This window comes from Temnothorax longispinosus, chromosome 1 (assembly GCF_030848805.1).
Source record: "Temnothorax longispinosus isolate EJ_2023e chromosome 1, Tlon_JGU_v1, whole genome shotgun sequence".
Lineage (NCBI taxonomy): Eukaryota > Metazoa > Arthropoda > Insecta > Hymenoptera > Formicidae > Temnothorax > Temnothorax longispinosus.
Window position 1 is genome coordinate 9,566,187 of NC_092358.1, and position 20,418 is coordinate 9,586,604.

A 20,418-nucleotide genomic window follows, 5' to 3' on the forward strand; every position below is an offset into this window, starting at 1 on the left:
ATTCTCCTTCCGAGCGGCCTAACGGTTGCGCTGTGCGGCAGATCGAACTTTTTAAAGTAGAAATTCACGGCGAGGGAGGAAGCTTACGACCGATTCTTCGCCACGACCGAGATCTTGACACGCGGCTTAAAAAATTGTTCTAATCACGTAGTGATAGGTTACTGAACTTTTGAGAGATCAAAAAGAAAAGAACAGAAAAGACAGAAATGGATAGGGCAGGAAAATTGGAGACAAAGATATGGTTTTGATTTTTTTTGCTGAAAAGTATTGAAACTGTAAACACGAATACTTATATCCTAATTTGTATCACTAATTTACATTATTGAATAGGTATATAGATGTAATCAATAAAGATAAAGGTCTTTATTATTGCAATATTGTTTAATCATTTCATAAACCGCATTTTTTTTTTATAATGTAACAATTTTTTTTACTGTTTATATTGGAAGGAGAGATTATATATATAGTTCGTCAGATATCGTTGCGAATGTAACGCAATAATTAAAATTATCAGTATAGACATAGGTATTATCTTCGAAGCTTCAGTCTTCCTTTCCGAACTCTCTGTCTCTGAAACTCTCGATTTGTTTCATAGATGTCACCATATATTCATCAACGCATCCCTCTCTCCAGCAACCCCTTCGAAGGGGTGTCCTGCGAGGTTTTCCTCCGTTTGCGATGGCATAGCCGCGCGCTGCTGCCATCTCGTTGCAATTCTGTTCACTATACAACAATCCCCCCCTTTCCTGTTCCCTTGAACGGCACTCGCCGCACCCCCTCCTTCTGTCTTCTCGAACCCCACTATTCGTATCGCTACCTCCCTCCTTTCCGAGCACGCCAAATCTCGTTGCTTTCTCTCCACGCGCGCGTTACCCTTTTTCCCCCCTTTCCTTACCTTCACGAGGGCAGATACTCATAGGGAAAAGCTATAGCGCACCATAAAATTCCTCATAGCGTATTTCGTATTAAAATATTAAAATATTCATTTCGGGCATAAAAGCGACCAAATTACGCCGGTTAACGTCCTCCATTCACGTACGAGTGACGTGGCATTCCCACCCGGTTTTCTTTTTTTTTTTTTACGGCCGCCGCGACCTACGACACGTTCTAAATATTCGCTTTTGCACATAGACTCCTCGGCGAGGAGCGCGTGCTGTTTCGTGGAGATCGTCACGCGTTTTTTATTTCGACGATCGTTAAAACGTGGATACCATATATGCGTGTACGTGTGTGTATAAGCGTGTAATCGAGTCACAACGATGGTCCAACATTGTCACATGTCGCACTCTGCTTTAACAGATGATCAAATTCGCGCGAATTTGACGCGTGCACTCGCGCAGTATTTTCGGGGTTCGCGCATATTTCGGAAAATGAACGGAACGAAATTTTGACAGGTTTTTGGATCGTCGATGGAAGCCGGAAAAAATTTGCGCGTCGTGTTCTACGTTTCTGATGACCGATGAATCGTGTTTGCTTAACGAAGATCCCGGTGTAACACCGGGCTCGTATCTGCAGGCAGTGCAATTGCGTCCGTTTTTACGGACTTTTAAAACCTACAATACGTTCCAAAGTACCTGGATTGAACGTTTCTGGGGTGAGCAGCTAGTCGTTAAAGATCATAAAAAATACCCGTCTCGTCGATTATCTTATAGTCTAATTTTTCGGTTTGTCGTTGTGACGTGGAGTCTCGACGTGACACATTGACGATGAGTAGTAATGATTGTAATTTCAAATGTACCCGAAAAAGTTGACCCAGCTAGCCTTGTGTGCACGCCCTATTATCGTGGCCTTCCGTAGGCGACAATCACGAGCTCGTTGTGTGCGCACGAGTATCGTGTATATCTCTCTTCGGGTCTACAGACGGATTTCGTATGTAAATACGTTTTCTTGGCCATTGTGAGGAAAAAACGATTATTTGGGATTCGACAATACTTTCTCAAAGAGTCGCAGCACTCGCAGCTAATTTTGGGTGCCCGCCCGACGCTACGTCAGCGAGCGAATGTATACATATTGAAATTAAGAGGACAAAGTTCAAGGATATGTTTCGTTGCTCCGTGTAATGTATAAACTTATTTAGCCTGCGTATGAAGTGTTGCTAAAAACTTTATGTTGATTAACATAAGTGTTGCTGATACTTTATGTCGATTCAATTCAAATAATTTTATACAATAATTTCTATTAATTATTTAAAAGTAATTTGTGTATTATAAAATTACGATGTAATTACAATTGATGAAATTACGTAATGCGCACGAATGTGAAATGCTATAAGACATTCAAGTAAGATCAGAACATGAAAAGAAGAAAAGGTGGGGCGTGAAAATTGTCATTTAACGCCCAATTGGACAGAATCGATTTCGTATTGTTTTGCACAAATGTTTTCGCACTTCCGTGGAGCCTCGATCATGAAGATAAGGTGCAACCGGCTCGCTCGGACCCCTTAGGGTTGGGTCCCGAAAGAACCGCTTAAATTATGCAAGCAAATGTCAGGTAGCAAAACATTTTCATGTTGCCAGGAGTAGGCCGTTAGTTCGTTGTTCTCTGCGTTTTCCTGCATTCCTTTCTTTCTCACCCTCGTCAGCTCTCATCTCTCTCTCTGTTCTTCCTACCTAAATTTATCCCGTGTCGTACGTGAAGTAGAAAGTTAGAGCTACCTGTCGGATCCTAAACAAATATTTTACGGCAGCATTCAATCCAATTTGACACAATAGGGATACACGAAATCGAATTAAGGGTGCATTATGATGCCGCGACCCACTCGATCGATCGAGACGATCCAAAAAGGAAATTTCGCGAGAGCGGCTACCTATGTTATGCAGATAATAGTTGAAAAAACTGAATAGTATATTGCAGTAAATTAAATAAATGAAGCAATTAAGGACATTTCTTTTTTTTAAAGACGATTTGCGATTTTTTACATCAATATATTTTTATATTTACCACATTTTTTGCGATATGTTTGAAAATTAAACATTGTTAGCAGAATCGACACTTATAATTACACTCATTGTCTATCAATCTATTTTTTATAATCAAATAAGTTCGATCATTCGTTTTTCTTTATTTCGGTACGTCCTAAGACAACATCTTTTGTAAATATCTAGGACAAGGAAAATAACGGACAAGTGTATTTTGCTCCTTTATTTTTTAAATCCCTTTATTTAGTAGATTTAGCTGGTGACTGTCAATAATAGTTTCATCTTTACCACATTGTTCGCGAACAATGAACTTTGTATATTCTTTTTATGTCAGAATATAATGATTTAAAAATAAAACACCAAACTTTCGAATCCTTTTTCGACTTGTCGTGCCGAAAGTATAGAATCTTTAAGAATCTTACTTTTCGTACGTGTCAGTGCCCTTTCCTGCTCGCCCTTCTAATCCTCTCCGAAGCCTCTTCCGCTCTTAGCCGGTATTACGCTTTCTGTTATGCCTAAACACAAGGATGCGTGCGCGCGTGTCACGTTAAAATTTGTTACGTGCGTTATATGCGTATTAATATTATATCGGTCGAACGAGCACTCCAACGAGATACGTCTTCGGCATTTTAAGCAGCGTCATTCATAATTTGTCAGTTCAGCGATAGGTATGTAAAGGTGATCCTATTATTGTTCCTCGTCCTCACCCTCCTCGATCCGCCTGTGTCCTATGACAAGCGGTGGCACTTGTCGCAGCGAGCCACCGTGATCCGCGTAACGAACGCGAATTTATACGCCTCGCGTGAGTCTTTTATCGACCGCTCGTAGATCACCGTTGTGTGCCAGTACCGTCGCGAAAAGTTGGCGAAAGATAAAAAGCGCGAAAAGGGGAAGAAAAGACGGATGACTGGTCTTTCGTTATGTCTGGCTGGCCAACCAGAATTAGTTGCGATAACGTGCTAATATGATACACAAGGATCTTATATAAATAATCTATGAGAAAAGTTTCACAGCGTCATAAAAAATAAAAATTTAATTAATCCATTCTAGTTTATTCACACGTATATATGTAGCATATTTAACAATATATTTATGCAACGTGTTTTTTTTTTATAAGCAATCAATAGCACATTTCGGATTTCGGATGCTTCGCTCGAGAACTTTGGAGGCAAGCCGCGCGTACTCTTGAATATTTGCGGCAACGGAATGGAGAAAGGGGACGAGGCGAGTGAAATTCCGGAGGCCGTTCGCGGGCAACATACACCCGCGTACACGCGGAATGCATAATTTCTTTCTTAGCGACAGAGCTTCGCAGAGTTGCTGGCGGCGTGCCGTGGCGGTGATAAAAAAAGGACGCGCAACAAAAGCCGTCGAAATGTGACGTCTCGCGGATCTCGCGGAAATCGATGGGTCGTTAGCGATGGACGACCAGGCTAGCGAAACATCGCGATATTTTGAGCATAACGGGCATCCACCGACACGCGCTAAGAGTTTCTCCGGCGCGCTAAGAGGGCCTCAGTATTACCGTGTCGACCTAGAAACGCCACGGCCAACTGTTGCACTTTGTAGAAAATTATTTGGAGAATGCCTCGTAGGAATTCTTTCGAACTGCGAGATTCTTGCTGGTGCCCGTGTGCAAAGTCGTGAAATGTTTTAACATAGCTATTCTAATGCAACTATAATATTGGTATCTTTTACGATTAAAAAGTAAGAAATTGGTGTCATATTTAAATTAATTTTTATACAAATAATTATCATGACGTTGTTATAAAAATAAGATAATATTCTACTATATTTTAAAATCTAATATTGATTAAATAGCAATAAAAAAGTTGAAATAGCTGTAAATCTAACGTATATTATTTACTTATTACGATCGGACGGCATATTACGGGTAATTATCGCTCTTTTAATTTTCTCACTCTGCATCGCTGGAATCACACAAGGCGAGGAAGACTCAAGTATCGCGCGCGCATCTGTGTTTCCACAATTTTTTTTTTTTATCGCAACGCTTGAAGCGCAGAACTCGCGTACGTCTCGTACGGGCGATAATTAGTTGCGCTTCCTCGCACGCGCGAGTAATAAAGAACAAGAAAACGAAGGAAGTTAGCGGCAACAATAACACGAATGGCCACAGGTGCGGAGGCGCGCAAAGCCAGTCGTGTAGTTGAAACAGACTACGACACAGGAGGATCCCGTGGCACACGATGATCTAACTCACCCCTCCTGAGGGGTAGCTGGCACGTACTGCATAATGCTGCTACCTGTGGCTCTCATTTAAATGTACTAAACCTCGCTCACTCGCGCGTTCGTTCTCGACTCCTTTCCCCCCTCTCTTCTTCCCTCTTCTCAATACACTTACACGCTTTCGCTCGTTTCTTGTGTTCGGCTCGTTCTTATTGATACCACCCCCTTCCCGCCCCTCCCTCACGGGCGAGATCGGGGCAGCCTTTCTCCATAATTAATCATCCCCAATGAGTACCTGTTGCTGTTGCGTAATCGGCAATTGATCGATCTACCTTCGTTCGGATTCCTCTTGAAAGTTTTACGTCTGCAAATTTGGATTATTTTTGCGAATATAGTAAAATATCTTTTAAAAAATATTTAAGTAAAGTAAAGGAAAGCATACATGGATCCGTGCCATATCCTGCTTTCTGGTCTGTTAAAGAATTTCGTATATTGAAAACATTTTCGGTGTATAGTTATCATAATTTTTTTTATGTTTTTGGAGAATTTTGCTAGAGTTGTAAATTGGAGTTTTGTGGCGCGTCTCGGATTATTCTTTTTATCTCTTTTTGTCGCTTATTTGCTCACGAGACGCGACGACGATGCGGGGTGCAGAATATTGATAACGAAGGCGTGCGTAATCAGTGAACGAGCCGAAACCAACGGTTATCCGTGCACCTGTTGCACCGCGAGCTACGCGAAAAGGAAATGAAACTGTCGACGGGCAGGATTGTACCGCGACAATGCCTGAAAAATTGATCTTTCGTTTGCGTACGTGACGAGTATGCTATCGTCGTTCTCGTGGAGGGAATCGCAGGACGCGGCAGAATGAACTCTCATATTTAGACTTGTGTTGTTCCAAAAGCTCAACGGAAACAATGAGCCTCTTATGATTTGTGTCCCGAGGGTACTGTGTACTGTGTGCTTTAGTTATTTTATATCCTTTATGATTACTTGAATTAATAATGCCTCATGTGCGCGATTCCCATATACGATTTTCTCATAGCCCCGGATATTCCCACAAGATATACTTTATCCCGAAGACGCGGGACTATTCGTGGCGTCGCGACGTCTACCGTGCCTAGTCGCACATACAATTATTCGTTATTAAATCAGTACCTGTTGCGTGCGCGCGTGCGCGTGCCGTGAGAAATCGCGACAACGATCGCTGACCGTGATCGTGAAAAATTTCTGAAGGGATCCGTCGTTTGAAAAACGACGAGATACTCGGTGAGATGTAGTACATGAACAAGGAGGGACATAGAGATGAGGTATTGAGTGCACCTGAGAAGCGAAGTCGCGGGGAGCTGTGTCACATGGCGAACGTGGATGAGCGCTGGACGAGCCGCGTGTCGAGTCGGCTCGAGTCGCGCCTCTCCTAATCGCGACGGCAGGAACGGAGCAAAACGGAGCAACGGAACGGTTGTGCGGTTGTGGCACAGCGCAGCAACACGGCGCGATGTGACACGGTACGGTGTGGCGATGGTGGCGCGGCACGGTGTGGCAGTGTTGGCGCGGCGCGGCAGCAGCAACGTCGGCGCTGACGGTGGTGGCGATGGAGGTGGTGGTGGTGATGGTGGTGGTGGTGGTGCTGGTGGTGGTGGTGGTAGTGGTGGTGGTGGTGGTGGCGGCGACGGCGGCGGCGGCGACGGCGACGGCGGCGGCGGTGGCAGCGTCAGCGAACGAGCATTGTTAGCCAGGCGAGAACGTAGTCAAGTGACGGCAAGGGGGGGTCGAGAAGGACTGGCGCCTAGGGTGCCTCGCCTGCCTTCGTAGGCGCGGTCACAGGAGGTTCCGCCTGATGCTGACGTACATCGACGGCCACCTTGCCAGCCCGTCCAATTGCGAGCTGCGCAGCGTGCGACGGTGGGGATGTGCACGGCGGTGACGCGCATGACGAACTTCCACCACAAGCGGCTCCGGGAGCCTCGGGAACCTCGGGCGAGCTGCGAGGCGAGGCAGTCAGTCGCTCTCAGCTACGACATGCATAACGCATGAGAGCCCGAGCGAGATCTTTCTAACCCGTCTCTCCTCCGTCGCCATACACACATACACATACACATACACACTTACATACATACACTCTCTCTCTCTCCTTCTCTCTCTCTCTCTCTCTCTCTCTCGCTCTCTCTCTCTTTCTCTCTCTCTCTTTTTCCTTATATTCTCTCACCCACACGCTCTTTCCACGCATACACGTATACCGTATGTATACGCACACGTACACTCACGTAAAGAGAGGGACATCTACCACCAGAAGGAACATACACGCACGACATCATATACCTATTCTACTCCCGCCGAGTCGAGTCTCTTCCGTTTCGCGATTACCGTCGTACGTCCCTTTACGCCGAGCCGGTCGGTCGGTCGCTCGCTGCTCGGTCGTCGGTCTGCGGTGGCAACCCCTGAGTGCAGTCGCGTCGTGCATCGTTGTCGTCGGTACGTGTCCACCACGTCGGGGCTACAGACACGACGCCAGTGCGGAGTAATCCTCGCATCGCCGTAGACATCGCCGTCGTCGTCGCCGTCATCGAGACAAGATTAGTGATTACTCGACAAGTTCGAATCCCCACCAGGGATGTGTGACCTCGGCTGAATCGATATCCTCGTCGCGAGTGACTTCCCGACTCGACTCGAGGGTTGGCCAGTACATAGCCAGGAGGCGAGCTTCCGTTTCACGTGTGATTTTCGTGTGAGAACGAGAGTAGCCGCGACACCCAGGGCTGACGACAGAGAGAGAGCGCGAGAGAAAGAAGCAAAATTCCGGAGCGCCACGACAGAGCGGTGCTCCGATCTGGAAACGCGCTTTTCCTCCGCGGGGACCCACCCCGTCGGAGCGAACGAGAGAGAAACGGGATATCGACAATCCTCTCTCGCTACGGATTCGTCGATGTTGCCGTACTGTTGCATACATGACACTCTTGAGAAACTATGGACGGACTTTGTCGAGAACGACGACCAGCTTCGTCTGGTCCTCGGTGTGTCGACGTGAATTGTGGATTGTGCAACGAGTGATCAGTGATTACTAAGAGATTTGCTCTTCGAGGATCATTGGATTGTGAGGTGACTAGACAATCGACGAAAGCTGCATCTAAGGTCCTGCGAGGAGATTCTACCGACAATCTTTCGATTCGTTCTCGTGGAATTTTCACCGAGTTATAAAATCTTCGTATACTTTCCATCTCTATATATATATATATATATATTAACAGAAATCGGAAAGTTCAGAGGACTGTTTGCGAAAGGGGTGCGAGCGAGAAACGTACCCCGTGGACGTGTCCACGGTGGGGAACCACACTGAGAGGGTTTCGCGAAACCTCTCGACGAGGGGGAAGTAGATGGCCGCTACCACGTACATGCCGGTTAGTAGCGCAGTGTCTACCGACCTGGATGGTGGTTCAGGTACAATCGGGATGAACATCGCCGTGGGTGGCTATTCCTCGGGCTCGCCCCGTAGCGCCGCCGACGCTGGCGAGATGAAGTACATGCCGGCGCCGCAGCATCATCACCACCATCATCATCACCATCAGGTGACAGGCTCGCCGTCACCGAACGGACTTTCCCATCCGGCGAGTCTCTCGTCGGCGAATCCCTGGGTGAGCCTACAGCCCGGTAGCGATCCCTGGGCGGCCTCGATGGGCATGCACCATACTAGCCATCATCCCCATCATCACCCCCATCAAGCGAACTCGAGCCTCGATGTGAAACCGTTGACCGCGGCCGCGGCAACCGCGACGGACCAGGGTATGCACCATCGGGGCCCGCACCAGTCCCCGGGTATGGCCTCACCGCACTCCTGGCACGCACCGGTTGTCCCGTCGGCGCACTACAATCCGAGCGGTGGCGCGGCCTCGCCTACCACCCTCCAACAGTATCACGCAGCGATGAACGGCATGCTGCATCAGCATCCGCATCAACATCCACATCAGCTACACAACCATCAGACTGGTCTACCTCACCACTTGAGGGACGCGCACAATCACAGTCCACCGTCGGGGCATCCTCTGCACGCGGGTCATCCTCTCGACAGGGATCACAGCGCTGGCGAGGAGGACACGCCGACGTCGGACGACCTCGAGGCCTTCGCCAAGCAGTTTAAACAACGACGCATCAAGCTCGGCTTCACCCAGGCGGACGTCGGTCTCGCGCTCGGTACTCTCTACGGCAACGTCTTCTCGCAGACGACAATATGTAGGTTCGAGGCTCTACAGTTGAGCTTTAAAAATATGTGCAAGCTGAAGCCGCTGCTGCAGAAGTGGCTCGAGGAGGCGGACTCGACGACCGGCTCGCCGACGAGCATCGACAAGATCGCCGCCCAGGGTAGAAAACGGAAGAAGAGGACGTCGATCGAGGTGTCGGTGAAGGGTGCGCTCGAGCAGCATTTCCACAAGCAGCCAAAACCGTCGGCCCAGGAGATCACCTCCCTCGCGGACTCGTTGCAACTCGAAAAGGAAGTGGTCAGGGTGTGGTTCTGCAATCGGCGGCAAAAGGAAAAGAGAATGACGCCGCCCAATACACTTGGCGACGGCATGATGGAGGGTATGCCGCCGGGTCACCAGAGCCAGGGCGGCCTCCATCAGGGTTATCATCCGCAGGATCATCTGCACGGCTCGCCCATGGGTCACAGTCACAGTCCACCAATGCTCAGCCCTCAGGCCCTCACGGCCCACTCGCTCGCGGCTCACTAGCGTTCGCCGGGGCCTCCCCCGTTGGGCCTCGCGGTAACCTCGCAGAACTCGGCGAACGTGTCGTCGACGGCAGAGACGACGACCCTGCCGCCATTCTATCATCACTACCTTCAGGCACGCACCGGCAGTTATACGACCTCGTAGCTGACCGACTCGCGGCGCCCTTTCTACCTATCAGACGGCGGCGCTCGTTATCGAGACGAAGGTACGGAATGGTGGCTCGTTCGACGAGATTCAACGGGGTTTAACGAGGCCGAGACCGGTCCACCGGGGAGGCTGAGGAGCTGACGCGCACGGTCAGTGATTTTTTATCGACCTTGACCGCGCGCCTAGACCCGGAGAGAGGATGAAAGCCGCACGGGGACGGAACAGAATAAGAAAAATACGGAGTAAGGAGAGGACGCGGTGCCGGGACTGTCGCCGCTGCCGTCGGCGAACATCGTGATTGTTCTTCGCCCGAAGTTCTTTAAGATATTTTCATCGACGAAGTATCATCCTCGTCGTCATCACCGTCATCGTCATCTCGCCGTTGTTCGCGCGGTTCCAGCTATTTTTACTTCATCGACGATGTCCCGGTGATAAGTGAAATATCTTCATCGTGTTTTTCGCGACGCGACGCAAGAGGAGACCCAGTGGCGTTCTCTCGAAGGGTACCATTGACGGACACATAGTGATGACGTTTCTCCTTCACGCGGCCAGGTCGGGGCCCGTTCGTTCGTTCGTGGAGTCTGAGCTAGATCGCGGACCTTGTTGGCTGTTCGCTGTTGTTGTTGTTGTTGTTTCATCGTCGCCGGTGAGCGGAAGTGGTTAACTCGACGGTCTCCGACGGGGACCGACCCAAGAAAGGACGGTTCGATAACAAGGTGCGTGGACGCGCAAGACTCGGGCGAGGGTGCAGTTAAAAGGAACGGAGGTTTTCTCTCTCTCGCCCGCGAACAAAACGGGAATATCGGACACTAGACACGGATCGCAAGGGTGTCTTTTCGCGCGCGTGCGATTCTCCCTTATCTTCCGCAAGGTCCGAAATTCGCGACGGACGAACGGGCGTCAAGAAAAAAAACATACGTAAGGAGCGAGTGCTGTGTTCGCACGGGATTTGCTCGGAGCAAACCCGGCGGATGATGTAACATAAGTAAATATGGACTGTAAATAATGTACTAGATAAAGCTAGTAAGTTAAGTGAGAGAGAGCATGAATCGTCATTGTCGTCGTCGTTGTCGTCGACAACGAGCACAAAAAACAGACGCGGGAGCTGGAATAAACGGAGGAAGGTGATATAAAGAGAGATGAGAGGAGGGAGAGAGACAAGGAGTATGCAGCGCAACAAAATAAAGAGGGACAGATTTATATATATATATATATACATATATATATATATATAAAAGGACAGGATGCACATCGAAGAGAGACCGCGTATTGGAAAAGCGCGTGCGAAATCCTAGCGAGACAGCAAGACAGAGTTCCCCCCTCACGCGAAAAACCCCTTCTGTATAAAGAGTAAGTATCCATAAATATATACGTGTATATACACATACAAGTCTATATAGATGAAGATTTATTATTATATATAAATAGAAAAAGGATATATATATATATATATATATATATATATATATATGTATAGGAAGACACACGGAAAGGCGTTACATCCGAAAGCTCTATGTCTATGTATAGATCGGAAGGTTTTAGCTATGTCTAATCATTATTGTATTATTATTATGTTTATTATTATATTGCTATTATTATATATTATCATTATTATTATTATATTATTGTGACGTTCATTGTCTGGTCTTGAGAAAACGTTGTGATTGTGGCACAAAATCCGGCGTTAACGCGAATTTATTATTATCGCTATTATAATATTCGCCACTATTATTATTGTCACTTATTATTATTATTATTCTTTATTATTGCGATTATTATAATTTTAATTATTATTATTGTCATTTCGTCGATATTAATATCATCGATATCTGTACTGCCCGGGAGTCGAGCGCCGCGGAGCCGAGAATCTCGCGTCTTCCATCACTGCTGGGCATAATATCGAAGAACTCTTCCTCTCTCGCTCTCTCGATCTGTCTCCCTTTGTCTCTCCGCTTCTCATCTCGTTCGTCTTCTCTCCTGTCTGGATAGTGACTCTTTTTTTTCAAAGAGGCTTAGGCAGATGCGAAGCTGACGCGCACGGTTCGTACAGTACTATTTACTGAAAGTTTTTTGCGTCACGAAGTATAGTATTAGACAATGATAAACTGTGTGATTTACGTGGAAGTTATTAATTATCCGATCAGTTTATGGTACAGTATAATTGTATTGTGAGGAATAATATGGGACGTACAATCTCGTATTTATCTTCTGTTATGTTATTAAATTCTACTGTCTTTAAATATCAGTGTGACGAAAAGCACAAAAAATTCGAATAGAATATTTGTACGAACCGTGGAGGAAAAAAAAACCATATTTCCCGCATAGAGATGGTTTATTTAGATTATTATGTATGTAGAATTTTAGATTATTATTACGTAGACCGGCTGCGCTTCTACCAAATTCTCTTTGGTTTGTTTGCCGATCGTCTCTATATACATGAATCGTCTCGCTAAGTTTCGATTTCTGTTTCTGCGTAACTAATTTGCACTTGTCTGTGCGTGATATAAAATACCCAGAGATACTTGGTCGAAGGTGACGAAGCTGTTATTCTTGCCGTCGGTAAAATTAAGTTTGTCTTATGACCTCTAAACTTTAAATGAAATGGAAAATAATGAGAATAGGCGCGCGAGAACTTTCTTTCACATCATGTTTTTTGTAATAATTTCGTGTGATATAATAACCCTTTATATATATATATATATATAGTATCGTATGTTATTATTATTATTATTAAAAATTGTGTTCAATGTATATTCTCTAGAGACAATCTCGAGACTTTTTTCTGTTTTTAATTTAATTTATACAGGAAGATTTATTTAATCGAGTTAATTCTCGACAATGTTTTATTCCATAAAAGATCAGTGTTATATCGACAGATTTTCTCATAAGAAATAAACATGATTTTATACCCTCTATGAAATTTAAATTGTGCCCCTCGAGCAACAACTCGAAATTGAGATGAGATCGATCGATCGTACATTCTGTTTTTACTTTCGCGCTTCGTCAAGATTTCACTTTCTGTTTTTTAAATGTTTTTTTTAAAGACATTTGTAGATAGTCACGTGTCTCGATGCTCCATTCAGCATCTCCGTGCTGACTATCTACACGGTTTCTTTTGCGACACGCTCTCTCGCTTCGATAATCGCGTTGATCACGGTAATCGAGCGTTATCGATGTTCCCAGTACGCTCAATAATATTTCCTGTATAATTCTCACATTATAAATTATTAATTCTGAAGATCGCGCTCTAGATCTGCATAAGGAAACATCCGTCGCGCGACGTATTCTGCAAGAAGAAAATCCCCTTCTTTTTCTCCGACTGTCGCGGGTATCCTCGATCGAAGTCTCTCGGTCTCTCAGTGTCGCTTTGTTCCGCCGTTTTATATACATATATATTTTTATCTATCGAGCCCTCTCGATCGACACGCCGCCTTTTTGCGGCTCTTCCTTGGCGTCGTAAAACGCGTAGGTGGTCGCGAACTCCATATAGCGCCGACGCACACCTTCGCCTTCTCTCTAGCGATTTATTTTCCACCTCAATCGTTGTGTGGTACTTGGCTGATCGCGCCGGTGTATCGAATGCCCACGCGAAACGCGCGGCGTCATCTCCTTTTCTTTTTCATCGCGGTAGGCTCGTTACGCGCTGTGTCGCGCGGATTTATTTGTCTGGCGTCATCGGCTACTGCAACCGTTGTCATTACTAGCGCGTCCGCAGGTGCTGTTTTCCGCGGTTGTTTGTACGGCATGCAATCAACTTCAACGTGTTAACGAGAGAAATCCGGGATAAGATTTTGATTTGCCGGTTTTGCGAGGATCTTGTCACACGACTTCGATTTTGTGCGTTCCTCGCGAAAGTTGACATTGATTCATCCGATGAAGTCATTTCCCAGACATTATTTCGACGGTGCTCTTGTACATTTTTTCATGATCTTTTTATGATTCTATTATTGTGCAGCATTCTTTGGTATGCGAAATAATACAATATTAAGTTTAGAAAATTGTTATTAATTACAAGATTTATATTACTATTCATATTCTTTGAGTATTATAGTTATAGTATTCCATGATTAGAATGACAGTACAAGCGACGCATTATAAGTCAGGTCATCGCAAAAAGCACATACTCGAAGGTCGCGTTCTTATTTGAATAAGGTGGTTCAACGAACCCGTTCGTCATCGTCTATTAATGCCCAAACTATTGTGTTGACATTACGCGTATTTACCGAAATGCCGACGGTAATTTATACACTTCCGCGGAGTCGTACTTGCGTCTGGCAGCCGGGGCCGCATAACGATGCATTAGGTGTGTATAAACTGCCCGGCGCGTTAATAGCACCTATAGTATCTACTTGCCGGACTAAAAGAGTCGTTTAGGGGGCGCAAACGTGCGCCGGGGCCGCGGCTTGTAATTCACGGCCCAATTTGGGAAGAGAGAGATTTTTATGGGGACGCGATCGTTCCGTGGCGAGCGCGTCACGGGGCTTTAATAAGGAGGGCCCCACCGCACCGGGGGGACTTTACGAACGGACCGACGTTACGCCGCACGATCCGCTAATCATCGTAATTTTTGATCGTTATAATGCGCTTAACGCATCGCGGGCTATTCATTTCCGTGATACTTCGACGGTTTCGGTAATGGCACGGCATTGGACCCAACCCCCCCTCCCCCCAAAACTTAGGCTCTGCTTAGGAGGTTTAGCCATTGCGTATCTACGACGTGACCACCAGACTTCGAACATTTATCAAATGAATCTAGTCCTCAGCACCATTATTCATAGAAAACTTCTTTGTTTAACTATGATAACGATACAAGAATCATGAAACACTTTTATTTCATTTCATGAAAATTTATTTGTGAAATTGATAAAAGCTAATAATGATATCTAGTAACGAGAAATTTGAATAAAACCTTTCTCGGAGTTACTCTAATTCCACGAGTCACATTCTTATTCGTTTGTGCACTGATTAATCTGTATTCTCGCTGCACTACGACCTTGAAAATTTACCTCGTTCATTACGATCGATCGTAGTTCCCTTTACGGATTAACATTTCCTAACAAATCAGTTAACGTGTATCCGCTCTTCGTACTATCGTGCGAACGCTTTAAGGTCTTATCTATGACTATCATAATGGATCGGTAGAAGCATATTTGCTTACGAGACGAGCTTGGGAATTTTATGAGATCCGATATTAGGCCGTTCATCCTCCTGCAGATAGAGTCCTTCTCGCATTAGCAACGCTCGTTAGTCTACCCGTTCATTGGAATATAGACGTTTTTCTTTAACGTAATCACCGCGCCGTCGTCGAGGACGAATCAAATCCTTGTTAGGTCCATTTACTAATCCCGGCGTAATAGAAACGTATATATTCCCGCAGATTCGCTCTAAGAAATTTCAAGCGTTATGTCGTCGTTAATCTCGCGCTAATGTTTTTCGTCAGCCTCATTGAGTATTACAATATCTTTCCCTGAACAACCCTCTTTTCTACATGATTACTGTTGTAAACTGATAAATAATTAATTCGGAGGACCACCAGCTGTAGAATACATCTAGAGAAATTATATAAATCTTGTTCAGCCTTGCTCGTCAACTGGGAATCGATTTCTTATTCTCCACTAATAAGATATGATTCACAATACAAATATCTGTTCTCTCGCGTGAATGACATTCGAATAAATCTACCGCGTGGCGAGTTACAACAATTACACCTCATGAAAGTTTTAAGGAAATTTATTTAAGCGTTATATCGTATGAAAATATTTCTAAATGTGATGTTAATAGATAATTTCTTCTTTATTAGAATGAAAAGTTCATCTTTTATGATTAGTAACGCATTGCTCTCTGCTCAAGATAGCAGCTCTGCTATATATTACATATGATATACTGATTACTGCAATTACGTGGACTATTATCAGTCATACATATTACTTCTGTGATTATTTGCTCAATTGGCTGCTGATGCTTATCGCCGTATACTCTTCTCACATTTCCTCGATTAAGCGCGATATATTCGATATGTCAAACATCTTCGACTTCATTCGAGTTTATTCGCTTTTGAGAGAATCAAGCTTGCCTAAAAAGTAGTTATTCGACGAGGAATTTCACTGGTTATATCACCGACAAAAATATAATTTCTATAAACAATGTTCTCATACGTATCATCGCTCAAGCTCGGTATTAATAAAGCAGACGCTAATAAAGTAGTGTCCATGAAAATATTAATATCCTTGCCAGTACCTGTTTCTAACTTCGACGAGAAGTGTAATCTCGATAATTTTAATGAAATGTATAAATGACGTTGCGGAATTAATCAATTAAAAATTGCTGCAAATTGATCCGTACAGCGTAAAAAAGCGCGTTATTTTATGAATGTTGTAGATGCGATTGACATGCGACGCTCATTATTAAAATGATTCAAAAGATTTCACTTGCGCCATTTGCATATACATATGTATATTTTTTTTATACGCTGTTCCGCATAATTCAATTGACGCTCTCGTGAATTATAAATTCCGCGCTGTGGAGATTGCACTGCACGTTGATTTTATGATGTGATCTTTTTTATTGTTGCATAAAAAGCTGTTAGCGAAACGAATAATGTTAGAGGGATCTTTTTCCGAGAGGCGCATCGGCTGCAAACTTTTCGCATTAGTTAATTACTCGCGTATTATAACAGTAATTGCGTCACGTTACAAATCGTGTAGAATACGCGTTAACGGAGACGTTAACGAAGAATTGTATGTGATATGCGCGATATTTAAAGTCAATCGCCATTTTATCTTTTGTTATTGCATGTTAGTTTCTGTTATTATTATTTTTTCTTTTTAATGAAGATAAAAAAAAACGACACACACACATACTTTAATGAAAGAGGGCGAGAGGGCGAGGAAGAGAGAAAGAAGCGAGTAGATGCGTAATGTGCGTAAAGAAAATTTGTTGAGCCAACGGATTCATCTGCCGTTGTTTATCGAGAGATACAAGAAAATACAATTCCCGTAAAATTTAGCAACATTTTACAACGTTTCCTTTTGTTTTGTTTGTACAATTTGATTGAGAGGGTGGAGAGGGTGGGAGGCAAATGCGTGGCTGGCAAAGTGATTTTGTTGTATCGACAAACGACTTTACCCATCGGCATCGGTGCGCGCTCGGGTGCGCGATTGCGAATCCGTTGCGAGAGAGCGACGGACGCTTATAATTTAACTCTCACGCAAAAAGAATGGGCGTCCCCGGGATCGAAATTAACGGTGATTGATCGCGCTGGATGATTTTATTGGCTGAACAAATCGGACCGTTCGTTTTTTCCGGGCGCCGAGACGAGAGCGAGGGAGACTGATGCGAAATTGCGAAACGATGAATGAGACGCTGCGCCAAAAAATTCGACATTATTATTTTTTTTGTAAATGCAAAAGAAAAAATAGAACGGAAGAAAGGAGCGCAAAGCGAGCGAGAAGGAAAAAAAGGTACGTGTGCGACCGTGTACGGCGTGCGATTGGTGGAAAATCGATGTTAATTGTTGCGAATCGTGGCATCGTGCGATTGCTGGCAAACGTGTTCGGACACGTGGAGGTCGAGGAGCGCGGTTGTTCGTTAAGGAAATTAAGGAAATCCTTTTCCGGGCGAATCGGCGCGCGCAAACGCGAAATTGGACAATTGCTAATTGGATCATGTCCCGAGGTACGTTTCTTTTTTCCTTCCTCTTTGTGGAATTGACAATAATCGTGATTTCGCGAAACAACCGCACTCTTCGATTCGCGTTCTCTATCGCCCGTGGAAAGTGAAATCGGTATAATTTCGATAAATTCAATTTTATATATACATGTATATTATAAATGCAATGATATACATACATGTATGTATATGTGTATGTATGTATGTATATACAGTGTATTTAAAATAGCTGATAAAAATATATTTGAAATACTATTTCGTTTGTATTTTTGTATTATTTTTTATTAAATTTTTATTTCAAATTTGAAAGATCTTTCTCTGAATATTTTGTACTTATATTTCACATTTGCATTGTATTTTCTTATAAAATCAGTTTTATATCTGGGACAATTAGAACGAGAATTCATGAAAATTATATTGATTTCGATCCATAATTTCGCATTGTCTTGAAATGTCAACGCGTGTGGATGTTGCGAATTATGAGTGATATGCAAACGAGAGAGAGGCGACAGAAAGACATGTAAAGGTACATCTATAGAGATACACACGAAATCGTTAAACAATACGCATCTGTAAACGATTCTTTTTCCCCCCGCTCCTCTTTTTCCATGCTGTATATTATTAATATAATTAAATCTTAATTATTATATTAACGTAAAAATAAAGATCTGGCGAGTGATGGTGAACACGATTTTGTTAGAATGGCGGAAGCTAAATTACTATTGAATTTCGATTAATAAATGACATGAAAGTAATGTGCAACATACACCTGGCGTTTTGCTTTATTTGCCGGATCATCATCACCTATATGGCCGAGAAATTCTCACCTTTTTCTACCTCGTCGATATTTTATGTACGTCAGTGTCGTGAGAATAGAATCGTCCTACGGTTCCCCCTTGTAAATTATTTCTTGTTGTACCATAATGTTGATTGTTCAAATAAATGCGAAAGTGCGATATTCCTATTTGGGGTTTTGATCATTACAATCTGCATAATTCATGTTTCGATAGGTAAATATTCCATGCACGAGATAAGGTCAGTAGACTTTGAAGCGACTAGAAAGCTGTAGCAATAGTACGATAAATTTCATAAAAACGAATAGGTATTTACACGGGACACGTGATTGACCAAAATCAGTTGTTCATTAGTTTCGTAATAGTTGGGTTTTTACAGGACTTTTTTTTTACTTCACAATGGATAAATCTTAAACTACTCGAGGTCTTTAAAGTCTTCTCTTTTTTTTTTCGTCGGATCACCGTGGGCGAACACTTTTACTCTCGCGTCTCATTTCCATCCGTGATGTATCCATGAATAATTACGGTAAAAGTTCATTCGCGCGACTTAATCGTGGCGTGGTGGTATTGAAGTCTTTCATTGCATTAATTAAGAGCTTAATGAACAACGTGAGCGACGTGAGGAAACGGCGAAAAATGTGTATTCGCACGCATAATCGATCGAACCTGAATAACTCTTCATCTCTCCGAAGACCTTTTCCTCGCGATTGTCTCTTGTTTCCATGGACGAAGTCCGGGGACTGTTTGTCGATCGACGGCGAGAGAGAGAGAGAGATACCTCGCCCGATCGCTCGATTATTCTCTTCGTACATCGCATCGCGTGTAATTATCGCACGATATGACGAAATTGCCGTGACGGCCAAGTGACAAGCGGGATAATCGCACTTTGCAGAGAAAAAAAAAACGCTTGAGATTAGTGTTGCGCTAGTGAAATCCATTAAACGTTTATGATATTCTCTGGGATGGGCACATGTCCTAGCATCACTAACAAAGAATATTGTTCAACTCGCGCTAAAGCAATTGATCAAACGATCTCTCGTATGCGAGTCGGGATATTAATTGTGTATTACATATTACGTTCTAAAATTAATTAATAGTAAATTATGTAATTAGAACTGTATATGCATGCGACACGCATATATTTAAAAGTCTCATTAGTCGATATACACGGTCAAGCTTTTAATATCTAACTATATATTTCAAATAGTTGATAACTCTTTCAATGATTTTTCATTTTATTAATGCCTTAGTATATATATCCGCGTTTTATATATTTATTTAACGTGTGTGTGCTTTATGCTCCGCAAATTGTTTTATCATTTCGAAGCAGTCCATTACGCAAAGAAGGTTGGAAAACATTGCTCTAACGTTCGTGAGATTCCAGCGAGAGCTTGGTGTGTTTGCTCATCATCGAACGCGCATCGGGCTGACTTCGAAGGTGTTTCTCGCTACGCCTACGGTTACGCATCGAAGGCTCGTGTCGTTGTTGCTTATCGCGAAATCGAATATCGTGGCATGTTTTACCTTGAAGAAGCAGTCGCCTCCTCCCAGGGATTTTATTGCTCGAATCGTGATGCAATCCGAAACAAAAAAAGCTCTAACATTGGCTTCATTCAATAATAATAATTAAGTAACACGTATCTCTTTTTTTGTTCGTCAAGCTTTTTGATTTAGATTCGTATGGTTATTTAATTACTGTTTGCCGTCAATAGAATCCCGTGGCCAGTCTCGCTACTCGTAATTAAGCCATTTGGAATATCTGATTGAGAGATCTCGGAATATCGTCATGTTTATTATTATTTATTCCAATCTCTGTATCCTCTGTTATTCCATAAACGTCACGTAAATAGCTCGATCAATTGATAAACTGGAATCAACGTAAAAGTTTTACAATCGAGTAAAAAACTGTGCAAAGAAAAATGGTAACTTTAGACGAAAGAAAAAAATAAACATGTTTATATATGCAGAAGGATTTATAAT

The 20,418-nt window shown here is 43.7% G+C and overlaps 1 protein-coding gene across 1 annotated transcript in view; it reads left to right on the forward strand.

The window, feature by feature from the left end:
- The first annotated feature begins 7,045 nt into the window (after positions 1–7,045).
- The window catches only part of Vvl (ventral veins lacking), a 44,887-nt gene continuing 31,514 nt past the window's right edge, over positions 7,046–20,418 (forward strand). Inside the window, exon 1 of the mRNA XM_071794353.1 lies at positions 7,046–11,326. Coding sequence (XP_071650454.1) covers positions 8,480–9,829 — 1,350 coding nt within the window. The 5' untranslated portion in view covers positions 7,046–8,479 and the 3' untranslated portion in view covers positions 9,830–11,326. The remainder of the gene's footprint in view (positions 11,327–20,418) is intronic.